This window comes from Dendrobates tinctorius, unplaced genomic scaffold (genome assembly GCF_039654945.1).
Source record: "Dendrobates tinctorius isolate UK_male_01 unplaced genomic scaffold, ASM3965494v1 ptg000254l, whole genome shotgun sequence".
Lineage (NCBI taxonomy): Eukaryota > Metazoa > Chordata > Amphibia > Anura > Dendrobatidae > Dendrobates > Dendrobates tinctorius.
In genome coordinates this window covers 11,437,211-11,461,037 of record NW_027361921.1, presented here as the reverse complement: position 1 = coordinate 11,461,037, position 23,827 = coordinate 11,437,211, and the positions used below count along the sequence as shown (strand labels likewise).

Below are 23,827 nucleotides of genomic sequence, written 5' to 3'. Positions count from 1 at the left end.
AATCTTTGAGCGGTCAGCCATTCTACCCTATTACTCTTAGTTTGATCCAATATATAAGCTGCCTCCGAGTCCTTCAGACGTCGCTCCATCTCACCATCCTCCTCCGATGTCACCCGCTTAATGTGAGAAATCGTAGAGGATAGACAGCCCCGGAGATAGGCTTTGAGGGCATCCCAAAATACATTAATATTTTGGGGTTCGGGGTGGGACGAGACGAAGCAACGTAACTGATCTATCGTTCTATCAGGGGATGTTATCAACTTTAGCCAAAAAGGCTTCAGCTTCCGTGCTATCCTATTAGTCAATGGCCCATATTTAAGTTTGAGAATAATTGGACTATGATCCGAAATCCCCCTGCCTCCATGTGTAATATCATCCACCCACGCCGCCAGACTGCTGGACCCTAAAATGTAGTCTATACGAGACAGTGAACGTTTGGTGGAGGAATGGCAAGTGTACTCCCTTGTCTCTGGATGACACATTCTCCATAGATCTAGCCACCCACTACCCGCCATGAATTGACAGTTGGGACGTGCCCTGGGGGGAGACCCCACCCTGTATTCCGTCGCCCAGTCTCAATTTATCAAGATGATTGTTCATAACCAAATCAAAATCTCCCATACAGATATGTGCGTCTGGGTAATTTAAAGCAAAACTCAGTGCCTTCTGAATAGTTGATATATTGGCTGGAGGGGGATTGTAAATGCAAAGAATGACATATTTCTGAGTTAATTAGGACATGTACGAATACAAATCGTCCCTCGGGGTCTCTCCGGGCCTCCCACCGAACATCCTTATGAATTAACAGAGAAACTCCCCTTGAGCAGCTGGTGTGAAAAGCATGTATAAACCATTGCACCCATGTTTTCTGTACCCACCGAACTGTATCTCTAGTCAGGTGCGTCTCCACCAGGGCCACAATGTGAGGACGGTAATGTCTGATCTGTGAGAACACCTTAATTTTCTTTCGAGGGGTTTTTATGCCTCTTACATTCCAGATCATACAAATCAGCTCAGAACCCATAGCCCTCCATCTGAATATGGTGCATAATGGTGCCCGAACCAGGTGCAGAGAGCCCACACAGATAACAGAATTTGGCGTAGGCTGCAGCCTACATCTAAACAACTATAAATATTAAATCTTTTGAAAAAGAAAAAGCCAAACAGGAACCTAGTAACATAGGCGTACAGTCTTACGCCCCCATTAAAAGATAAACAAGGGGATACCATCACTGAATACAGCGTCCGGTATAGCTGGCATCTGGGAACTCGCCGGGAGAGCTCCAATTAGACCGTCAATTGAGAAGATCTGAAGTAACGGCCGCCACATTAGGACTCCTTCGCAGGGGATCCCCCATGGGACCGCAGCCACTCAATCGCCTCCGCCGGATCTGTGAAAAATATGGAGGAACCTGCATGGACAACTCGGAGCCGGGCCGGATATATCATTGAATTTACGATGTTCCTGTCTGAGTCGCCTCTTGACCTCGGAGAACTGCGCCCGTTGCTTCTGCAGCTCCACGGAGAAATCCGGAAAGATGGAAACGACAGAATTGTTGAATTTAATAGGACTTTTCAGGCCTGCAAGGCGTAAAGTGGTATCTCTCCTCTCAGTTGAGCAGGCGTGCCAAGATTGGTCGAGGTGGGGCCCCGGGAGGCAGGGGTCTTGTAGGGACCCTGTGAGCTCTTTCAACAACGAACATTGAGGAGAATTCGTCCCCCAGGGAGATCTTAAGCCAATCCTCCAGAAACTGCTCAGGATGCTGACCACCTAAGCGCTCAGGTAGTCCAACAATACGGATATTATTCCGGCGCATTCTGTTTTCCAAATCATCCGCCTTCTGTTTCCAAGCATTTATGGAGCCCGCCACCTTCGCTAATTTAGTCTCCATAGGCGCAATGGTATCTTCCACCTTAGACACCCTCGTCTCCACCTCCGTAATGCGCCCCTTCATGGCCTGCATATCCTGACGGAGTCTCCCCATCTCCGTTTAAACATCCGCAATTTTCTCTGTCAGGGATGTCCTGGTCAATGAGAGAGCCTGCATCAACTGCTCAGATGCTTGTTTGAGGGTCAGTTCTTACTGTTCCATCTCCTCCTCGCCCCCAGACTGGAGATTTTTTTCGCTGAACTTGAGAGGATGTGTTCCTGCTATGCCGTGCACTCTCAGCGGGGTCAGGTATAGCAAATTCCTTCAATCTTTCCGCCGCTCCCGACCCTTTAAGTCGGCTCATGATTGTCTGCGGTGCGTTTTGTTAAAACAATTTGAAATTTGTAATCCAGGTAATACCCACTACAGATGGGAATCACAGCGGGCTGGCAACAGTTAAATGTGGCTCAGGCTACAGAGGAATGTCTGAGAGATTACACGGACGTCAGCCAGGCACAATTTAAATGATCCTTATGGCCCGGGGAGGGAGGGGGTCCCGCAGAGGCAGCAGCAGTGGGGGAGGGTGCATAGGGCCTTCCTTAAAGACGGCGCCAGCCGGCACAGTGAGCGGGTAAAAAGAGAGGGATATCACGTGGGACCCATTTTTCCAGGGCACTCACCAGGCGTTCCCTCAGGTCGTCAGCCGGTTTTCTTCACCACCCGGTGGCGGTGCCGCAGTGGGAAGCCGGCGCTGCAGCTCTCAGCATCTGAGCCGCGCGCCCAAGATGGCCGCTGCCTCTTGGGGGAACCAGCCGCCCGCCTCCATCTCCCCTGCCGGGGGGGGTCCCGGCGTCCAAGGGGGTCCAGCCAGCCTCTAGTAAGTCGCCAGGAGAGGGTCTTACGTATCAGGATTCAGCAGGATTAGGAGCTCTCAATCAGCGTCCTCTCCTGTTCATGGCATAGCCACGCCCCCTTATATCCCCCCTATATAAGAAAAGGGGAGAAAAAGAAAGGGACCCAGGCCCGTCCCAGCGCGGGAAGAACAGGTAACTTACCTGTAGCGCCGGCCGTCGGGTCCTGGAAGCACAGTCCCCAGTGTACCTCTGGGCTCTGGGTTCGTGTGGGCGCGTATGGGATCCCGGTGGCTCCGGGGAGCCCCCACCACGCCTCCCTCCCCTCGCGCACGCAGCATCTCGATCCTCGTGGCAGGGGAGAGACGCTGGCTCCTTCCGGCCGTTGACGTCAGCGGCGCTATGGATTGTGGGTGCGCCGGCTGACGTCAGCACAGGGCGACGGTGTTATGGCGCCGGGTGTGACGCCGGCTTTTCTGAAGCGGTCGCAGGGGGGGGGGAGGAGACACCACCGACAGAGGCTGCATATAATCAAGGACCAGCGGCGTGGGAGACGGTGGAAAATGGAGTTGGAGCAGGAGAGATCGCTGTCTCTGCCTCCCTCACAACCCTCAGGCAAACATGGAAGCCGCTCAAGTAGCAGCCGTCCCAGCCGCAGATCAGGAGAAAATCCTCAAGGTCCAGAGAGCACAGGTCACGTGCTCCGACGCAGCCTCCAAGTCCGGTACCCTTGATTACGGGTGGTGAGTGATCTTTGTGAATGCTAGCATTTATGTTAATAGGGATTCTCTGTTGTATGCTTTACCCTGTAGGAAAGGCCCAAAAAAGCAGGAAGCAAGAAGAATAGGGAATGTGCTATATGTAAAACTCTCCTAACAAGAGACTGGCAGAAAGATCTCTGTGCCTCTTGCATTCAGCGGACCATGGCGGAGGAAGCGCCTAGATTCGCAGCCAATTTGATATCTTCCCTCAGGTCAGAAATGGAGGGTTCAATTAAGACCCTATGGAAAAAAGGGAAGAAAAGTAGGAAGAATCCCCCTAGCTCTCCCTCAGATTCCTCATCAGCCTAATCTCAGACGGAACAGGCATCCTCCTCAGACAGTGACACGGGGGGTAAGCCATGTTTCCCTGTAGAAAACACAGATGCTCTCCTAAAGGCCATTAGAACCACAATGGGCCTACAGGAAGAAAGGGCGGCTAAAACCCTAGAGGATGTCATGTTTGGGGGGCTTCAAGAGAGGTAAAAACAGACCTTTCCAGGGACCGAGAAGATTCAGGCACTTGAGAGAGAGTGGAGGAAACCCGAAAAATCTGGGGCCCTTCCGTTTACCTCCTAAGAGACGATACCCCTTTGAGCACAAGGATGCGGAGATATGGGACAAAGTCCCAAAAATAGATGCAGCAGTATCCAGGTCTTCCAAAAAGTCGGCCCTGCCCTTGGAAAGACTCAGGGGTTCTTAGAGACCCGCTGGACAAAAAGGCGGACTCATATTTGAGGCACGCGTGGGAAGCGACAGCAGGAGGACTAAAGCCGGCGATAGCAGGCACCTGCACGGCACGCTCCCTCATGATCTGGCTGCAGCAGTTAGAAGAGAAGCTGACATCAAGGTCCCTAGAGAGAAAATTTTAGCAGATATGTATCTCTTGCACGGGGCAGCAGCTTTTTTGGCGGATACCTCGGCGGACTTTGAGGGTGACAGCTAGGGCAGCGGGACTATCAAACGCTGCCAGACGCGCGTTATGGCTTAAGAGCTGCCTGGGTGACCTACAGTCTAAAGCTAAATTGTGCTCTCTCCCCTGCGATGGTCGGTTCTTATTCGGCAAGAACTTGGACGATATCCTGGAGAAAGCAAGCAATAGGAAAAAAGGCTTCCCCAGGTTCCTGACGTAACAGAGGAGACAGCCCTTTCGGAGGGGAAGATTCAATAGGGAGCGTCCTCCTCGCTGACAGGAGAAGATGGGAGGATAAAAGGAAAGAGTCGGGATTTATGTTTGGTGGAAGCACCTCCACCTCTAAAGAAATCGCCAAAATGACGCCAGTATCCCAGTGGGGGGGAGATTGGCACTTTTTTTTTTTCCAGGCCTGGGAAAAGATCTCCTCCAATACCTGGGCATCATCGATGGATAAGAAACCAGACCTTCAAGATGGAGTCAGTGGCTACGGCCTTGAAGCTACTACATCAAGATGGTTTTATGGCTGTAGTCGACTTAAAGGATGCATATTATCACATCCCTATCCATCCAGATTACCAAAAATACTTGAGGGTAGCGCTTTATATACAAGGCGTACTGAGGCATTTCCAGTTCAGAGCTCTTCCATTTGGCATATCCATAGCCCCGAGAGTTTTCACCAAGGTCATAGCGGAGGTGACAGCCTTTCTCCGGATTCACGATACGGTCATAATACCATACTTGGACGATTTACTTACTCAGAGGACCACTGCATGGCACAGTTGAGCCGGGTGACCGACACCTTGCAAGAATTAGTGTGGATAATCAATTTCAAAAAATCGAAATTACAACCCCTAAAAAAACAAACCTTCCTGGGATTTATACTGGATTCAGAAAGGCAGGCGTGTCTGCTCCCAGAGTCCAAGATAGAGAAGGTACAGAATCTGGCCTTGGCGGCCCGAAACCAACCATGTATGACATTGAGAAGGGCAATGTCCCTACTAGGTACCCTAACGTCCTGTATTCTGGCGGTCAGGTGGGCTCAATTTCACACCCGACAACTCCAGGGGGAGATATCAGCACAAAGATCGCTAAGAGGGAGTTTAGACGGAAAGCTGGAGCTTTCCGTAAAAACCAGAGACTCTCTCAACTGGTGGCTGGACGGTACAAATCTGACCTCAGGAATACCGTGAGACAGACGACAGATGTGATTTTTAACAGATGCAAGCTCCTCGGGGTGGGGGGCACACTTAAGGGGCCTCATAGGCCAGGGCTCCTGGACACCAAGAAATGGAGGCATCTTCCAACCTAAGAACTGTGGGCAGTGAACAAGGCCCTAAGTCACTTCATTCTGCTACTCCAGGGTCGCAATGTACGCATCATGTCAGACAACAGGGTAACGGTGGCATACATCAACCACCAAGGAGGGACAAGATCACACTCCCTAATGAAAGCGGCGAGCGACATTCTGAGCAGAGGAGCACCTACACTCCTTGACAGCCTTACACATAAAAGGGGCAGAAAACATAGAGGCAGATTTTCTGAGTCGCAATACCCTGAAGCAAGGAGAATGGGCGTTAAATCGGTCCATTTTTCAAAAAATAACGCAGCTTTGGGGGAAACCAGTAATAGACCTCTTTGCCAACAAGCACAACAGGCAAGCCGAAAGGTTTTGCTCTCTAAACCCGAGGGAAAAGCCATGGGCAGTGGACTCATTGCACATCCAGTGGAACTTCAGGATAGCTTATGCGTTCCCCACCCAGTGGCTCTGATCCCAACAGTTGTCAGGAAGATCAGAAATGATCAAGCCAGGGTGATTATAATAGCCCCGTTTTGGCCGAAAAGGCCCTGGTTTTCTCTACTACAAAGAATGTCCCTCTCCGATCCATGGGTTCTGCCAGAAATCCCGGACCTACTAGCTCAAGGCCCAATATTCCACGCTCAGGTCAAAGGATTCCCTCTGACGGCGTGGAATTTGAAAGTTCGCTTTTAATGGATAGAGGGTTCTCCCCCGGGTTGGTGGCATCCCTGCTAAAGAGTAGGAAACCAGTGACTACTAACATCTACGGCACGACATGGATTAAGTTCCTAGGTAAGCCGTTAGAAAAAGAACCCCCGATTAGTGCCATCCTGGAGTTCTTACAGTCGGGGTTGCAAATGGGTTTAGCGGTGAACACGCTTAAAGTTCAGGTGTCTGCACTAGGGGCGCTCTACAACTGCAAATTGGCATCAAATAGATGGGGGTAGCCAGATTCATTAAATCCTGCCATAGAGCTAGGCCTATCCCAATACCCAGAATAGCCCCCTGGGATTTAAACCTAGTGCTAGAAGCCCTTACAAAGGAACCGTATGAGCCGTTACACCTTCTACCCTAAAGTTTATGGCTCTAAAGACTATCATTTTAGTGGCCCTTACGTCAGCCCGCAGAATAAGCGACTTACAGGCTCTCTCGGTAAATCCACCTTATACACAAGTTTTCAGGATAGGGTGGTGTTAAGAACAGACCTTGCTTATCTGCCTAAGGTAGCATCAGATTTCCATCAGGGTCAGGAGATTGTCCTCCCAGCCTTCTGCGAGAATCCAAAAAAATTGGGGGAGGAAAAATTCCTTAGTTTATATGTTAAGAGAGCTCTATTAGAATACATACCGTGTTTCCCCGAAAGTAAGACAGTGTCTTACTTTCTTTTTATCCCCAAAAGCCCCACTATGTCTTACTTTCGGGGTATGTCTTATATTGGAAAAAAATTGTCGAATTTTTTTGTTTTAACCATAAAATTAACATTTAACAACAACCTGAACAGTATTGTATTCACCACAAAACAGTTTTATAAAAGGAAGTGCCAAGAATGTCTTGTTACAACATTGCATAACATGTAAAACAATGAAAAATGGTAAGAACGAACAGTGGAATACTGGAAGATAAAACAGATTTATTCCATGACAACCATGTCATCATCCTCAGGAATATCATCATACCCCAGTATGCCAGTGTGTATGTTTTACTGATGTATGATTAATACTGTGTGCATTACCGTATTTTAAGCAGGAGGCGGCAGTGACAAGTGCAGGGGACGGCGCGGTGACGTATGGAGGGGGGCGGCGCGGAAGTGGGCAGGAGGCGGCGCTCATTTGGATCAGACGGAGGCGGCAGACGCGGTGACGTATGGAGGGGGGCGGCGCGGAAGTGGGCAGGAGGCGGCGCTCATTTGGATCAGACGGAGGCGACAGACGCGGTGACGTATAGAGGGGGGGTGGCGCGGAAGTGGGCAGGAGGCGGCGCTCATTAAGATCAGAGGGAGGTGGCAGACGCGGTGACGTATGGAGAGGGGGACGGTGCGGACGTGGGCAGGAGGCGGCGTGCAGCTAGATGAGAGGGAGGTGGCAATACCCCCGTGTTTCCCCGAAAGTAAGACATATGTCTTACTTTAGGGGTACGGCTTATATTAGCCGACCCCCCTGAAACCCCCGATATGTCTTACAATCGGGGGTGTCTTACTATCGGGGAAACACGGTATGTCACTAGCCAGAGGAGGAGGTCCCAGTCCCTTTTCGTAGCTTTTCAGGGTGCCAGGAAAGGCTATGGGGTTTTGAAAGGGACTATTGCTAGATGGACTAGGGGAGGCCATTAGTGTAGCCTACTCAGCTAGTGGTATCCCAATTCCTGACGGCATCAAGGCTCATTCCACCAGAGCCGTGGCGACCTCCTGGGCTGAAAAGGCAGAGGTATCAATTGAACAGATTTGTAAGGCCGCTACCTGGGCCTCACCTTCCACCTTCTTTAAGCGCTATAGATTAAATCTATCCTCCTCTGCTGACCTAACCTATACCTCGCGCAGAGACTGATTTGAGGAGTGGGATGCTGGTATAAAAGTTATCCGTGTAGAGGTGATAACCTTTATCCAGCAGTGGGTGCACCAAATACCACACAATTTTCCCACTCACTCCCAGGAAAGGTGGGCATTCAGTGGGTTCAGTCTGTGTCCTTCCGTTCGTAAACTCTAAACCTGTGGGTGTACTCTGAGGTACTCTCATACAGCTTATAGAGTTTAATTCTGTACCTTGCTTTCTTGCTGGACAGGTACCGACGGAATCTGAGCCTTCCCTTAAAGTGAATTAAGCACTCATCCAAGAAGATGTCCTTTTGGGGCATGTTCAATTCAGCAAACTTTTTGTTGAAGTGTTCAATGACCAGCTGAACTTTGAACAGACAGTCAAAGTTGGGGTCACCTCGTGGGAGACACTGCATTATTGTTATAATGCAGGAATTTGTGGCTGGCCTCAAAACGTGTCTGGGCCATGACCATTCAGAACACTGGAGTGTTGTATAAAACATCAGCACTCCAATATTGCCAACGTTCTGGCTTCTTCAGGATCCCCATGTGAAGAACCAGGCCCCAAAACTGCATAATTTCAACTGCGTCTGCAGGAGACCAGTTAGAAAATGATGAACCGGGATTTTGTGCCAAAAATTGACGAGCATATAAATTAGTTAGGCCCACCATGAGTTTAATAAAACCCTCAGAGAAAAACTTTGAAAAAGTCAAGTTCTGTGAGGCCGGTGGTGTCAAACTTAATTCCTGATTCTGGCACAAAATCCGGAATGAGTGGTTCATAATTTTCGGGGGGGGCGAAGTCCATACGGGGTCCGTAATGGGGTGCGCTGGTTCATTTTCTGGAATAGGAGGCGCTCCTTCAACCTCTGTCCTGGGACATCTGCATTGAGATAATGGAAACGGTCTTAGGAGCGCAGGAAAGAGACTCAGACAAGAGATGGTTAAACCACAACGCGTTTCGACAGGATCCGTCTTCATCAGGTGGAAGTTTATTAATGACATAGGGGATGGGGTATTTAAATGGGAGGCAGCCAATCACAACAGTCAAAACAGTCACATGTTATGATGGTCACATGTTACGACAAGATGACATATTATAAAAAAAAAATTTAAAACAACTTGCATAACGTGAGATAAAACAGCATGAGGTAAACAAGTTTTAAATGTATAAAATGTGCAAAAAGGAGCAATAAAATATAGATAAAAATGAATAAAATTATTAACAGGTTAGTACACCAGTAAAAAGACCAATAAAAAAGCGAGAACCCATATTAATAATAAAAGCATGTAAACAATAGCATCTAGGTAAAACGCACTGATGCTAAAAAGGCAAATAAAGTTATCTGGTCACTTTATCTATAGTTAAATTCAGGCCTTCAGGGGCAAGTGTGCCAAGCTTGAATATCCAAAAGCTTTCTCTATTGATTAAACTGTTGAAGCGATCAGCCACGGTATCAGGTATGTGGTCAATAATCGTTAGTTTCAAAGTTTTTGGATTTTTGTGATGCACAGTTAAAAAAAAAAAAATATTTGGAAAGGCTGTGCAGGAGAAAGCCATTTCGGATATTCTGTCGATGCTTGTTCAATCTAGCATGCATCGTTTGTATGGTTCGACCTATGTACTGTAGGCCGCAACCACATTCAATCAAGTATAACACAAAAATAGATTGACAGTTAACATGAAAATTAATTTTATGAGGTACCTGTAGTGTTGGATTTAAATTCATGTACCCGATTTAAAATGGAGGTGTAGCAAAGACATTTGGGGACTCTACATGCATAGCAACCAGGGTTCAGAGAAATTGGGAGAGAGGATAGGGAGCCTGAACTCAAGGTGGTGTTGCTTGGTGCAACAAGGTTCCGTAACGTGGCACATCTGCATGGCAGTTCAGCAGGATCTGAGGAGGAAGAGGACGACGAATCTTAGAAAAAGATCCTTTCTCTCACTATTAGTGTCGGAGGCAAGGAAAGCATATGCCTCCTCCACTGAATAGCATTGTGACGGAGAGGCGGGACTTTTTTTTTTTTTTTTAATGAATATGGTGATTGTGTCAGTACTGTTTGTGTGTTTGGGGGGGTAGTGTTGTGTTTGGGGGGGAAGTGTAGTGCTTGGTGTAAACTTTTTGTTTGAAAAGAAAAAGCTAAAAGAAAAAAGCACAACCACGGAGAAAAAAATGTCTGAAAAGGAAAGTGTAAAACAGCAGGCACGAGCTCTTATCAAAGTTCGGTGGCTGCTGGATGTGCACAAGGGGGTGTCGCAAAGTGGGGTGGAAAACAGCAGGCACAAGTGCTGATCGGTGAACTGCGTCACCAATCAACGCTCGGCGGCTGCTGGATGTGCGCACAAAGGAGGAGGAAGGGGGAAGAGGGGAATTGGGGTGGATGAAGAGAGATCGGGCAGGGAGCAAAACACTTAGTTGTTTCTTCTTTCTTGTCTTGTCATCAATCTTCTCTGTTCTTTGTTCAACAGGGATTGTGGTGACACATGCTTCTGTGGCACCGTAAGGCCCAGCACACCATCAGATTCTGTAGTGTGACCACTCTGCTGGAATTCTCAGCTAGTGTGAGGACCTGCAGTGCTGTCAGACAGGTCACAGAGCGGTCATACCGCTGCTCTGCCCTGTCATTGGTGTGATCGATGATGGTGTCGTCAGCAACGATTTGGATTTATGGATCACGGAGTGAATTACCTATACGATGGACTACTTGCTAGAGATGGGGTGCACCTTACGAAGACTGGAAAACATGTATTTGGAAGTCGCCTTGCTACACTTGTAAGGAGAGCTTTAAACTAGAACAATATGGGAAGGGAAGCAAAAGACCAGAAAAAGCCATACACCTGACAAATGCTATTGAGAACTCTGCTATTAGAAGTGGAAAGGAAGAACAAAGACAAAAGAACCTAATTAATAAAATTATTGGAGAAAGAGAAACCAATCACAAACTAAAATGTTTCTATACTACTGCACAAAGCATGGGCAACAAGGAGAATTGGAACTACTAACACAGGAAAAGAAATATGTCATTGGAATTACTGAAACTTGGTGGGACAATACACATGATTGGAATACAAGACTAGAAGGATACAACTTATTTGCAAGAAACCGACTTGATAAACGAGGAGGTATCGCATTGTATGTTAGAAACGCGTTAATCTGCACAGATTGAAGCTTCAGAGACTGGGAGTTCTGTGGAAATTGTTTGGGTAAGAATACAAGGACAGAACAATGGAAAGGACACCATTGTAGGCATTTACTACAGGCCGCCTGTGCAAGCTGAAGATATGGATGAACTCTTTATGCATCAAATGGCTAAGTTCTCCAAAAAATGACATAGTTGTCATGGGAGATTTCAACTTTCCAGACATTTGTTGGGAATCTCTCTCAGGCAAAACTAACAGGTCAAGGAAATTCTTATCCTCTCTTGCTGACAACTTTATCTTCCAAAAGGTAGGGTAGAAAACAAGGGGAACTGCTACCTTAGATCTAATCCTTATAAACAGGGAGGAAATTGTTGAGGCGGTAAAAGGGGCTGGGACCCTAGAAGGTAGCAACCATGCTATTTTAGAATTTTGGATAACTAGAGGAGGAAGACCTGTGAAGACTCAGACGTCAAGGTTAGATTTCAGAAAGGCAGATTTTAAGGGATTCAGAAATAGAATTGGAGGGATCCAATGGCTGGATATCCTTAAAGACAAAAATGTCCAGGAAGGATGGGAAATCTTGAAAAATGAAATTCTCAAAGCCCAATTGTTAACAATTCCGAAAAGAGGGAAGAATAGGAAGCATTTAAGGAAACCAGGATGGATGAACACAGAACTTAAGCACATGCTAAAAAGGAAGAAAAAAATGTTTATGAAATGGAAAGAGGGAGGCACATCTAAAGAAGAATATAATGCTGTCTGCAGAACCTGCAGGGCACAAATCAGATTATCTAAAGCTGACAATGAATTAAGGCTTGCAAGAGATGTCAAAAGCAATAATAAAGGATTTTGGGGATATGTCAAAAGTAAAAGAAAAGTCAAAGATGCTATAGGATTTTTACAGGATGAAAATGATGAAATGGTAAGACAGGATGTTGAGAAGGCCGAACTTTTAAATTCCTATTTTGCATCTGTTTTCTCTCAGAAAGGAAATATAACATCAACTGTTCTTCACTGTCCTATTAAGGGAGTAGAAGAATCCAGGATAGCTATAAACAGAAAGATAGTGAGGAAACACTTAGCTAACCTAAATTAATTCAAGTCTCCAGGTCCAGATGAATTACACCCCAGAGTACTGAAGGAGATAGCAGAAGAAATTTTTGAACCCCTCTCCATAATCTTTGAAAATTCTTGGAGAACAGAAGTCCCAGAAGACTGGAGAAGAGCAAATGTTGTTCCTATCTTGAAAAAGGTGGACCCAGGCAACTATAGGCCGGTGAGTCTGACTTCTATTCCAGGAAAGATCTTTTAACAAATTATTAAACAACATGTATGTCAGTACCTGGATAAGAATGAAGTGATTAAACAGTCAGCATGGGTTTGTAACTGTCATGTCAGACTAACTTAATTTCCTTCTATGACAGAATCACTGATTGGGTGGATCAAGGAAATGCTGTAGATATAGTATATCTTGACTTCAGCAAAGCATTTGACAAAGTATCTCATACAATCCTTATTGAAAAAATGATTAAGTATGGAATGGACAAGGCAACTGTTAGGTGGATTCATAACTGGCTTAGTGATCGGACCCAAAAAGTGGTCGTAAATGTCTGCACATCCAGTTGGAAGAATGTCTCAAGTGGGGTACCACAGTGCTCTGTCCTGGGCACTGTATTGTTCAACATCTTTATCAACGATTTAGATGAAGGAATTGAGGGTAAACTGATTAAATTTGCTGATGACACAAAGCTAGGAGGGATAGCTAATACTAGAGAAGAGAGAGAGAGATTCAAAAAGTTATAAATAAACTGGAGCAGTGGGCAGCAACTAACAGAATGGTTTTCAACAGGGAAAAATGCAAAGTACTACATCTGGGCAATAAAAATGAAAAAAGCATATACAGAATGGGAGGAATAGGGCTATAAGCAACAGCACATGTGAAAAAGACTTGGGTATACTAATAGATCACAGACTGAATGAGTCAACAGTGTGATGCAATTCTAGGATGTATTAACAGAAGCATACAGTCTAGATCACGTGAAGTCATTATTTCCCTCTACTCCTCTTTGGTCAGACCTCATCTGGAATATTGTGTCCAGTTTTGGGCACCACATTTTAAAAAAGACATCAACAAACTGGAGCAAGTTCAGAAAAGAGCGACCAGAATGGTGACCGGTCTGCAAACCCTGTCTTATGAGGAAAGGTTGCAGGATTTGGGAATGTTTAGCTTGCAAAAGAGAAGACTGAGAGGAGACTTAATAGCTGTCTACAAATATCTAAAGGGCTGTCACATTGTAGAAGGATTATCTTTATTCTCACAAGGAAAGACTGGAAGCAATGGGAGGAGACACAGATTAGATATTAGAATAAACTTTTTGACAGAGTGATCAATGAGTGGAACAGGCTGCCACAAGAAGTGGTGAGTTCTCCTTCAATGGAAGTCTTCAAACAGAGGCTGGACAGACATCTGACTGGGATGATTTAGCGAATCCTGCTTTGAGCAGGGGGTTGGACCAGATGGCCCAGGAGGACCCTTCCAACTCTACGATTCTATGATCCTTGGCAGGTAACCTGCATAGCGCAGTCACACCGCTGCTGTGGCCGGAGATTGGCATGAACGATGTGATCGCGCAAATCTGAATTATTTTCCGGCCATGACTGGCGTTGCCAAGCACCAGCCTAGGATGGGAGCTCGATCCTAGGCAGGGACATCAGTGTTTCAGGCAGACAGACCAGTCTCCAATCTCCCCTTCATCTCTAAACTTTTGGAGTGCCTAGTTTACTCCCGCCTTATCTGTTACCTCTCCACTCACTCCCTTCTAGACCCTTCACAGTTCGGCTTCTGCCCCCTACATTCGACTGAAACTGCACTCATCAAAGTGACCAATGACCTTCTGACAGCAAAACGTAACGGTGACCACTCTCTGCTCATTCTTCTTGACCTATCTGCAGCTTTCGATACTGTTGACCACTATCTCCTACTCTCTAGGCTCCAGTCACTAGGCATTAAGGACACTGCTCTCTCCTGGTTCTCTTCCTATCTCTCTAACCGCTCCTTCAGTGTTTTGTTCTCTGGCTCCACGTCATCTCCTCTACCTCTTGCAGTTGGGGTACCTCAGGGCTCAGTCCTTGGCCCCCTTCTTTTCTCTCTCTACACGGCCCCAATTGGACGGACCATCAGTAGATTTGGCTTTCAGTACCATCTTTATGCTGATGACACAACTATGTACATCTTCCCCCGACCTTACCCCCCGCTGTACTACAGAACGCCGGTGACTGTCTGTCCGCAGTCTCGAACATCATGTCCGTTCTCTATCTGAAACTCAACCTCTCCAAAACCGAACTTCTGCTCCTGCCGTCTACTAACCTCCCTAACTCTGACATTTCCCTCTCCGTGGGTGGTACCACAATAACACCCCGGCAGCAGGCGTGCTGTCTGGGTGTTAGGTTTGACACCAATCTCTCCTTCACATCCCATATACAATCTCTTGCCTGCTCTTGCCGCTTACACCTAAAGAACATCTCTAGAATCTGTCCTTTTCTCACCATGGAAACAACAAAAACCCTCACTGTAGCATTGATCCACTCCCGCCTGTATTACTGCACCGATCTATTAATTGGCCTCCCCGTCACTCGACTATTGATCCCAAATCTCCTCATCCCATACCCCAAACAAGCAGACCAGTGGCTCTAGAGGGACAGGGGCTTGTACTAGGGATGACAGTAATGTCACCCCTTTCCAGTAATGTAGGATAGTGGGACACTGCCATACCATATGAATAAAATCTGCGTCTGGAGAGTGGCACCGTAAGCATTCTGATGATTGGAATCGACCCATCCTAAAAAGTCGAGTCAGAGTCAAGTATGATTGATTATATATAATTGTATCATTCTGTTAATAGATCGTGATACTCCAATCGGAGATTCCAGGATCTCCTCCCACTCCTCTTCCTGCGTATTAGTGATGAGTCGTTCCCACTTTCTCTTAATAGAACTTATGGCAGATTCTGCTCCCACTGACAAGCATGTATGTATATAGAGGAGATGAGACCCTGCGATTTTAAGGATTCCTATCAGAGGTAGAGATGAAATAGTACGGCCTACACCCCTACATCTCGTATGCGATTGAAGAGCTGATCTCAGTTGTAAATAACGGAAAAATTGGGATATCATGCGTGACCTGTAATTGTTCAAAAGACTTTAAGATCCCTTGGTCATACAAGTCTCCCATCAAAGAGACGTTATGCTGAATCCAAAAATCTGTGGACGGGTGATTTTGCAATTCCGGAAAATAATCATTATTCCACAGGGGCATTTCGGCTATAAAATCTTTAAACCCAGTCACTTTCTTGATTTGCCTCCGTGTTAATCGTGCCAGTCGGCGCAAGGGTAGCAAACGACGGGCATTAGTCTTCTCTAACTCAAGGAAACCCAATGGGCAATCAGTCTGTGCAGCGTGAAGCAGATGACTTTCAGAATTGGGAATGTAATTACCCGGCATCCATTTACTTAAAGCTTTAGCTTGCCCAGCCAAATAATACAGGAAAAAATCTGTTAGCACCGCCCGACCTCCCTTTTTTAGGTCTTTGTAAAGTGGCCAATTTAATATATAAACCATATACACAATATATAAAAAATATCCCTCTGGCCAGCTGGGACAAACCCCTAGGCCAAAACATGTCTACCAAAAAGAAAGGAGCTCAATAAAAGGATTTTATCAAAAAATAAAAGTGACTGTGAATCAACTTTAAATAATGCAGAGCCAATAATAGGGTTTTTTGTTTGTTTGTTTTTAGCAAAATAGGGAATTTCATTGTGACAAAATACAAATTGACAAGGTATATAGAAATAAGTAAACCGCAAGAACAAATGAAGTACTATAGGTGGAAAATAATAGTACCTGCAGAAACAAGCAGCCCACAGCAATGCTGCAAAAATGTCATCTCAGGTTATGTGCAAATACAGATACAAAAGGTATCAGACCAAAAATACATGCTTAATAAATATAAAATCAGTATATGTGCAAACTGTTCAGAATATCTAGAAAACTGTGCAAACTAGTGACAGAATGTAAATTACTTATTGTCATAATTCTGCAGCCCAGATATGTACTGAGATTATGTGAAAAGCCTGGACAACCCCTTTAAAGATTGAAATTGTTGTTGGCTGCGAAGCTTACCTAAAAAATATATAAAACCACTATAGGGAAAAAACAAACAACAAACAATATTGGAGCAAAGTCTTATACTCCCGCCATGAAGCAAACAAGGGGATACCATCACTGAGCACAGTGTCCGGCATTGTTGGTAATTGGACGCTTGCAGACAAAGCACCAATCAGACCATTAATGGAAAAGCACTGACTAGCAATAGATGGATTAGGATTCCTTTGCAGCAGACCCTTTGTGGGACCGTAGCCACTCAGTCGCCTCCACTGGATCCGTAAAAAACAAGGTGGAACCCTCGTGGACAACCCATAGCCGGGCTGGATAGATCGAGTACATAACATTCCTCTCCGGAGACTCTTTTTGACTTCCATGAACTGTGCCCGTTGTTTCTGAAGTTCCATAGAGAAGTCTGGGAAAATCGAGATCGTGGCGCTGTTGAACTTGAAGGGAGTTTTTTGCCGTGCCAAATGCAGAGCCACATCCCTGTCCCTGCAATTAAGGAGACATGCCAGAAAAGGTCTAGGTGGGGCTCCAGGAAGAAGAGGCCTAGTGGGGACCTCGTGAGCCCTTTCCACTGCAAATGTTGTATTGTGAGGAAAGAGGGAGACACAAGCGCAATACAGGGTCTTATCCCACAAATAAAGTAAGCGGTTTGACAAAAAACTGCTCACCTGGTAGTAGGTATTCAAAGCATGTATAGATAAGGGCTGCTGCAGATCCACAATTCGGTCACCGACTATCTGAATAAACCACTGTCAAACTTTATTAACCTTCTGGAATTTCATCATTTGGGCAGCGCGGACGAAATCCACGTATTCCTTTGCAGAGCACTGCAAATGTTGGGGAGAATTCATCTCCCAGAGTAGTTTTGCGCCAATCTTCCAGGAATTGTTCCGGGTGTTGACCCTCCGAACGTTCCGGGAGCCCATAACTCGGATATTATTTTGACGCATTCTGTTCTCCAGGTCATCTGCTTTTTTCCTCCATGCGTTCATAGAGCCTGACACTTTCATTAATTTGGCTTCCATAGGTGTGATATCTTCTACCTGGGATACCCTTGTCTCCACTTCTGTAATGCGGACCCTCATGGCTTGCATATCTTGTCGGAGACGCCCCACCTCGGTATACACATCCTCTATCTTCCCAGTCAGAGATGTCCTGGTTAAGGAGATGGCATGCATCAGTTGTTCAGACGCCTGTTTAAGGGTTAATTCCTCTTGCTTACTCTCCTCCTCACCTACAGAAGAGCGGCTTTTACGCTGAGCCTGTGAGGGGTTATTTTTAAGGGGTCTTGAAACATCAGAATGATCTATTCTAGCATACTCTTTCAGTCTTTCAGCTGCTCCCGATCCCTTAGAGCGACTCATTTCAATAGCAATATGGTACAGCCGGATGTTAACAGTACACTCTGGAGTCTTTTGTTATAGGCGTAGCAGGGCTATCCTCTAATGGTAGCAGAGCCTCAAAAGTAGCACAGATCTATAGGGCCACGTAGGGAGACAATGTCCGGCTCCAAGCAGCAACAAGAGCCCTTATGACCCAGGGGGGTGGACCACAGGGACAGCAGCCAGGAAGGGGCCCAAGCCCTTAAAGTAATAGCGCTGGCAGGCCAGGTGACTTGGTAAATAGGAGGAACACGGGACCCAATCTTTCAGGGCACTCACCGCTTGTCCTCCACAGTTCTTCAGGATATGTGCTCACTGTCCGTCTGCGCTGCAGCGATGGGGACCAGCGCCGTGTCTCTCACAGGCAGAGTGTGTGCTTCCAAAGATGGCCGCCGCCTCGTGCAGGCCCCGTTGGCCACCCCGGCCCTTACAGCCGCCAGCACATAAGAATCCAGCAGCGCTCTCCCGGGGTGGGGGTCCAGGAGTGCCCGGAGTCCAGGGAGGTCCGAAAACAGGCAAATATATCGAGGTGGTAAGGGTCCACTGGTCGGATATCTTCAGGATGCCAGGAGCTCTCTAAGTGCGTCCTTTCGCCGCCGCTTCATAGCCGCGCCCCCCAATTATTGTATTGTTAATGTTGTTACTTATGACTTGTGTTTTGAAACTGTTAAACTGTAAAGCGCTGCGGAATATGTTGGCTCTATATAAATATTATGATTATTATTCTTATTAAATGCTGTGATTGGCTGTAAGATGGCGCCGGAATTTTAATGCGATCACCGCAATTTTGTCGCCTTAAAGAAATGACGTAATATTTCATCCTTGGTCAATCAGGTCCAGGTCACATGGATGGAATATTACGTCGGATGTCAGAAAGGGGTTAAATGTTCCGTAATAACAGGGTCCGTACCACAGGACTGGCGTATAGCAAATATGGTGCCACATATTCAAAAAAAAAAAAGAGACTGAACTTGGAAATTATAGGCCATTAAGCTTAACCTCTACTATGGGTAAAATCCTGGAGGGCTTTCTAAGAGATGCTATACTGGAGTACCTGAAGAAGCATAACCTCATGCATGGCTCAATATCAACATGGGTTTACAAGGGATCGTTCCAGTCAAACTAATCTGATAAGCTTCTATGAAGAGATAAGTTCCGGACTGGACCAAAGAAAGTCCGTGGACGTGGTGTATATGGCTTTTTAAAAGCTTTCGATACGGTGACACACAAAAGGTTGATACATAAAATGAGAACAATGGGGATAGGGAAAATATGTAAGTGGGTTAAAAGCTGGCTCAGGGATAGGAATCAAAGGGTGGTTAGTAATGGAGCACACTCAGACTGGGTTGCGGTTAGCAGTGGGGTACCACAGGGGTCGTTATTGGGCCCGCTTCTTTTTAACGTATTAATGATCTTGTGAGGGGCATACAGAGTAGAATATATATATGTGTGTATGTGTATGTATGTATATATATATATATATATATATATATATATATATATATATATATATTATACATACATACTGTGTGTATATACATACACCAGCTGAAGAGCCCGGCGCTACTCAGGCATAGTAACTAACTACGGTTAGTTACAACAAATTATAATGATTACATCTATGTATACAAAGCTGAGTGTAGAGCCCCGCCCACTACGCCCCATCAGCCAGAACCACCGGACTACTACCCCTAATATTCCACATCATCCCGTCAGCCAGAGCCACCGGACTACTACCCCTAATGTCCCACATCAGCCAAAGCCACTGGACTACTACCCCTAATATCCCACATCATCCCATCAGCCAGAGCCACTGGATAACTACCCCTAATATCCCACATCAGCCAGAGCCACTGGACTACTACCCCTAATATCCCACATCATCCCATCAGCCTGGGGTCAGAACCAGGGTGCTGAGTGGATTTGCCCTGACTTGCATACCAGTGATCCCTTTAATAGAACCCTGGGGTTAGAATTAAAGCACAGAGTGGATTTGCCCTAACTTCCATACCAATTATCCCTTTAAGAGACCCTGGAGTCAGAACCAGGGCGCTGAATGGAGCGGTCCTAACTTCCATACCAGGGATCCCTTTAAGAGACCTGGGGTCAAAACCAAAGCGCTGGATGGATTTGCTCTGACTTCCATACCAATGATCCCTTTTAAGAGGGAAGATGTGCCTATAGGATGGAGGATGTGTGCTGGGTATATGGGCACGAGAGGGGGGATTCATTTGTCATGTACTCTCTGCTCCTATTTGGGGGGCAGACATTGGCTGGGAGCTTATGTTCCCAGGGAAAACATGCTCATAGCAACCAATCACAGCTCAGCTTCTTTTAACCAGCTCTGGTGAAATGAGATGCTTAGTGATTGGTTGCAAGGAAAACTTTCTCATAGCAACCAATCACAGCTCACCTTCTTTTGAACAGCTCTAGTGAAATGAAAGATGCTTCGTGATTGGTTGGTGATACATACATACATACACACATACATTCATTCATCCATCTCTTTAACCCCCTTCCCGACCTTTGACGCCACGTAGGCGTCATGAAAGTCGGTGTCAATCCAACTTATGACGCCTATGTGGCATCATGAATTGATCGCGTTCCAGCGGGTCGGGTGACTGGGGTCACTGAAAGGTCACCCGACCCGCAGATACAGGACACTTTGTACTTGACCCCAGGGGAGGTGGCTTAGCCCCCCGTGGCTACAATCGCTCGGATTAGCTGTTTCACTTTTAACAGTCAATCAGAGCGATTGTAATATTTCACCAATGAAATTTGGTGAAATAATGCAATCCAGCCATGGCCGATGCTGCAATATCATCAGTCATGGCTGGAGACCTCGATCTGACCCCCACCACCACCGACTGACGGCGGCCATCTGCCGCCGTCAGTATTTGCTCCCCCTGCCTTTCGATACCCCCTATGTCCTTGTGTCCCTCCCGGTTTCTTCATGAGTGCCGCCATTTTCTAAAATGGTGGGTGCAGGGTTAGGGTTGGGGGATTTCCACTCTTTAGGCACATCAGGGGGTCTCTAAACGCAACATGGCGCCACCATTGATTCAAGCCAATTTTGCGTTCAAAAAGTCAAACCGTGCTCCCTCTATTCCGAGCCACAACTTGTGCCCAAAACAGTGGTTTACCTCAACATATGGGGTATCAGTGTACTCAGGAAAAATTGCACAACAACTTTGGGGGTCTAGTTTCTCCTGTTACCCTTGGGAAAATAAAAAAAATGGGGGCTGAAAAAATTATTTTTGTGGGAAAAAGATTTATTTTCACGGCTCTGCGTTATAAACTTCTGTGAAGCACTTGGGGGTTCAAAGTGCTCACCACACATCTAGATAAGTTCCTTGGGGGGTCTAGTTTCCAAAATGGGGTCATTTGTGGTGGAGCTCTAAAATTTAGGCACACAGGGGCTCTCCAAACACGACACTGGTGTCCGCTAACGATTGGAGATAATTTTCCATTCAAAAAGTCATACAAATAAAAGTTGGCATTGAGCGGATGACATTCATCCAATCAATGCCGACTTTTATTTCCCATTGACTTGCATTGGGGTCGGGTTTCGGACGAAACTCCCAACTTTTTTTGCCCTAGTCAGACCAGTTTCATCCGAAACAAATTTTGTTTCATTCGGGCTTCACGAAACCCGATCCGACCAAAGTCCCTCAACTCTACCACAAACTAAACAAACAGGTGAATTAATGCACTTCCGCAACGCCATAACACTAATTTGGGGAAGCGCGGTTGATTAATGAAATTCCAATGCAAGTTTCTTGATAGCGTAAGGACCTTTCATTATGTCACTAACCACCCGACTGCCAACAGCCAGTCATGCAGTTCTCATTCATGTTAATGGGTAAAGAAAATAAGCCGCCTGCTGATGATTCACACAGTAGTTTGCAGAAGAACCTACAGGTTTGTGATAAATCCTGACGTTTAAGATTTCTTTTTCATTATCAAAACGCTAAGATACATGAAAATTATATGAAAATAATCAAACTGCGTTTTAGTTGCAGACCTGTGTAATTTGAGGGACTATGGTTAGGGATCCTATTGTAAACTATATATCTCTTCAGTCAAGTTTTACTTTGGGACCTTAGTGAATCACAGCAGTGAATATGATAGTCACACAATTGACTGACTCAATATACGTCCTCACTAGAATGTATGTGAATTTGTTTTTCAATAACTAAAAAACATTTAAGAAATTAAAGTTAATTTTTATTCACATCCTTTCCCTTCCCCTTTTATCTTTTTCTATTAGTTTGAAAGCAGCCTTACAATGTGGATAAAACATTTTATTATTTTTCGTGGTCCTTTTTCATTTAAAGGGAATCGGTCACCAGGTTTTGCAATATAATCTGTGATCCTCACAAAGACCCTCATTTCAGCTGTCACTGGGCTGTTTAGTTTAGTTTTCATGATCTACCCTGATGAAACTGATTTTATCACGAGTTCTAGTAAACCCGCTGCCATGTAGTCCTCCATATTCATGAGCTCCATACAACCCTGCCCCCTTTACTGATTGTCAGTTTCCTACCTATTCACAATATACAGAAAGCTGTTAGTTATGTGAGCCAAGTTATACAGGGCTCAGCATTCAGTGAGCTGGAAGGTCTGCAGCAGACTTTTTTTTTTTTTACGAACACTGCACTATGCAGCCCAGTAAGTTATACATTGCTGGAATCGGGCTCTCTGCCCCTACATCATGCCTCATATGTATAAGGTAGGACAGACCTGGTGACTGATTACTTCTAAGGACTGTTGGTGGTGATTTACAGAAAACACTTTCTTTCATTTTAGGTATTGAAATAGTTAGAAGAACTCTGAAAATTCCTGCCATGACAATTGCAAAGAATGCAGGTGTAGAAGGATCGTTAGTGGTTGAAAAAATCCTGCAGAGCCCGACTGACATTGGATATGATGCTATGCTTGGGGAATATGTTAATATGGTAGAAAAAGGAATCATTGACCCCACAAAGGTAATTTGATAAATACATGATATATTTTGATGCATGTGAATTTATATAGAAAACGTATAACTTTTCAAAGCTCTAGTTTTCCCACTATTTGACTATTTGTTTTTAATGCCTTTTAAAGGGCATATTGCTATTTTCAAGTATATCTTATGTTCTGTATATATATGCAGTTGTAATCAAACTAGAGGATCTAAAAAAAAAATGAAATTATTTGTCATAGGCCATGTGCCCTACTTCTGGCTCATGCCCCATTTGTTTAAAAATTGGCATTTTTTTTCCAATTTTGCGCTGCACTTGTCACTTTTCTGAAAGGGGCAGGGCATGCCGTCAGATTTATTTGACATCAAAAACATGAATTTCATGTATTCAGCACAAAGGTGGTCTGAGCATTTTACTCCATTTGAAACTAAAGTCTTTATAAATTTGTCCTGTTAACTCAGTTTTGCAGGTCTGATTAGGGACTATAAGGTTTCAAGTTTCCACGAGTTGTTTTGGTGAGTTTGTGATGCTGCGTATTGTCACAAAAAAACCTCTTCTTGCAGTTCCTGTAAAGTTAATGAGTTACAGAAATCTCATGCCCACTGTCCAGCATAAACTGACCTGTGGTGCATTGAAGTGTGTTTAAGTCCTGCAACATGTCAGTTTCTTTTGTGGGTACGCTAAGTTTTATGTGCAGATTGTGTGCAGAATTGCATTAGGTGCTGAAAATCGATAGGTAAAAAAATGCATGTAATGCACTCATGACTAGTGTTGAGCGATGCCATCCGATATCGTGAAATATCGGACCGATACCCAAAAAGTATCGGATATCGCCGATTCCGATACCGGAAACCAATGCAAGTCAATGGGACAGAAATATCGGAATTAGAAAAACCTTTCTTTCCTTGTAGATTAATTCTACGTGAAGAAAAACTAATAATAA

At 45.5% G+C, this 23,827-nt stretch overlaps 1 protein-coding gene across 1 annotated transcript in view; it reads left to right on the top strand.

Annotated features, from left to right (window-relative positions):
* The window catches only part of HSPD1 (heat shock protein family D (Hsp60) member 1), a 163,676-nt gene that overhangs the window by 112,392 nt on the left and 27,457 nt on the right, over positions 1-23,827 (top strand). Inside the window, exon 11 of the mRNA XM_073558160.1 lies at positions 22,730-22,908. Coding sequence (XP_073414261.1) covers positions 22,730-22,908 — 179 coding nt within the window. The remainder of the gene's footprint in view (positions 1-22,729; positions 22,909-23,827) is intronic.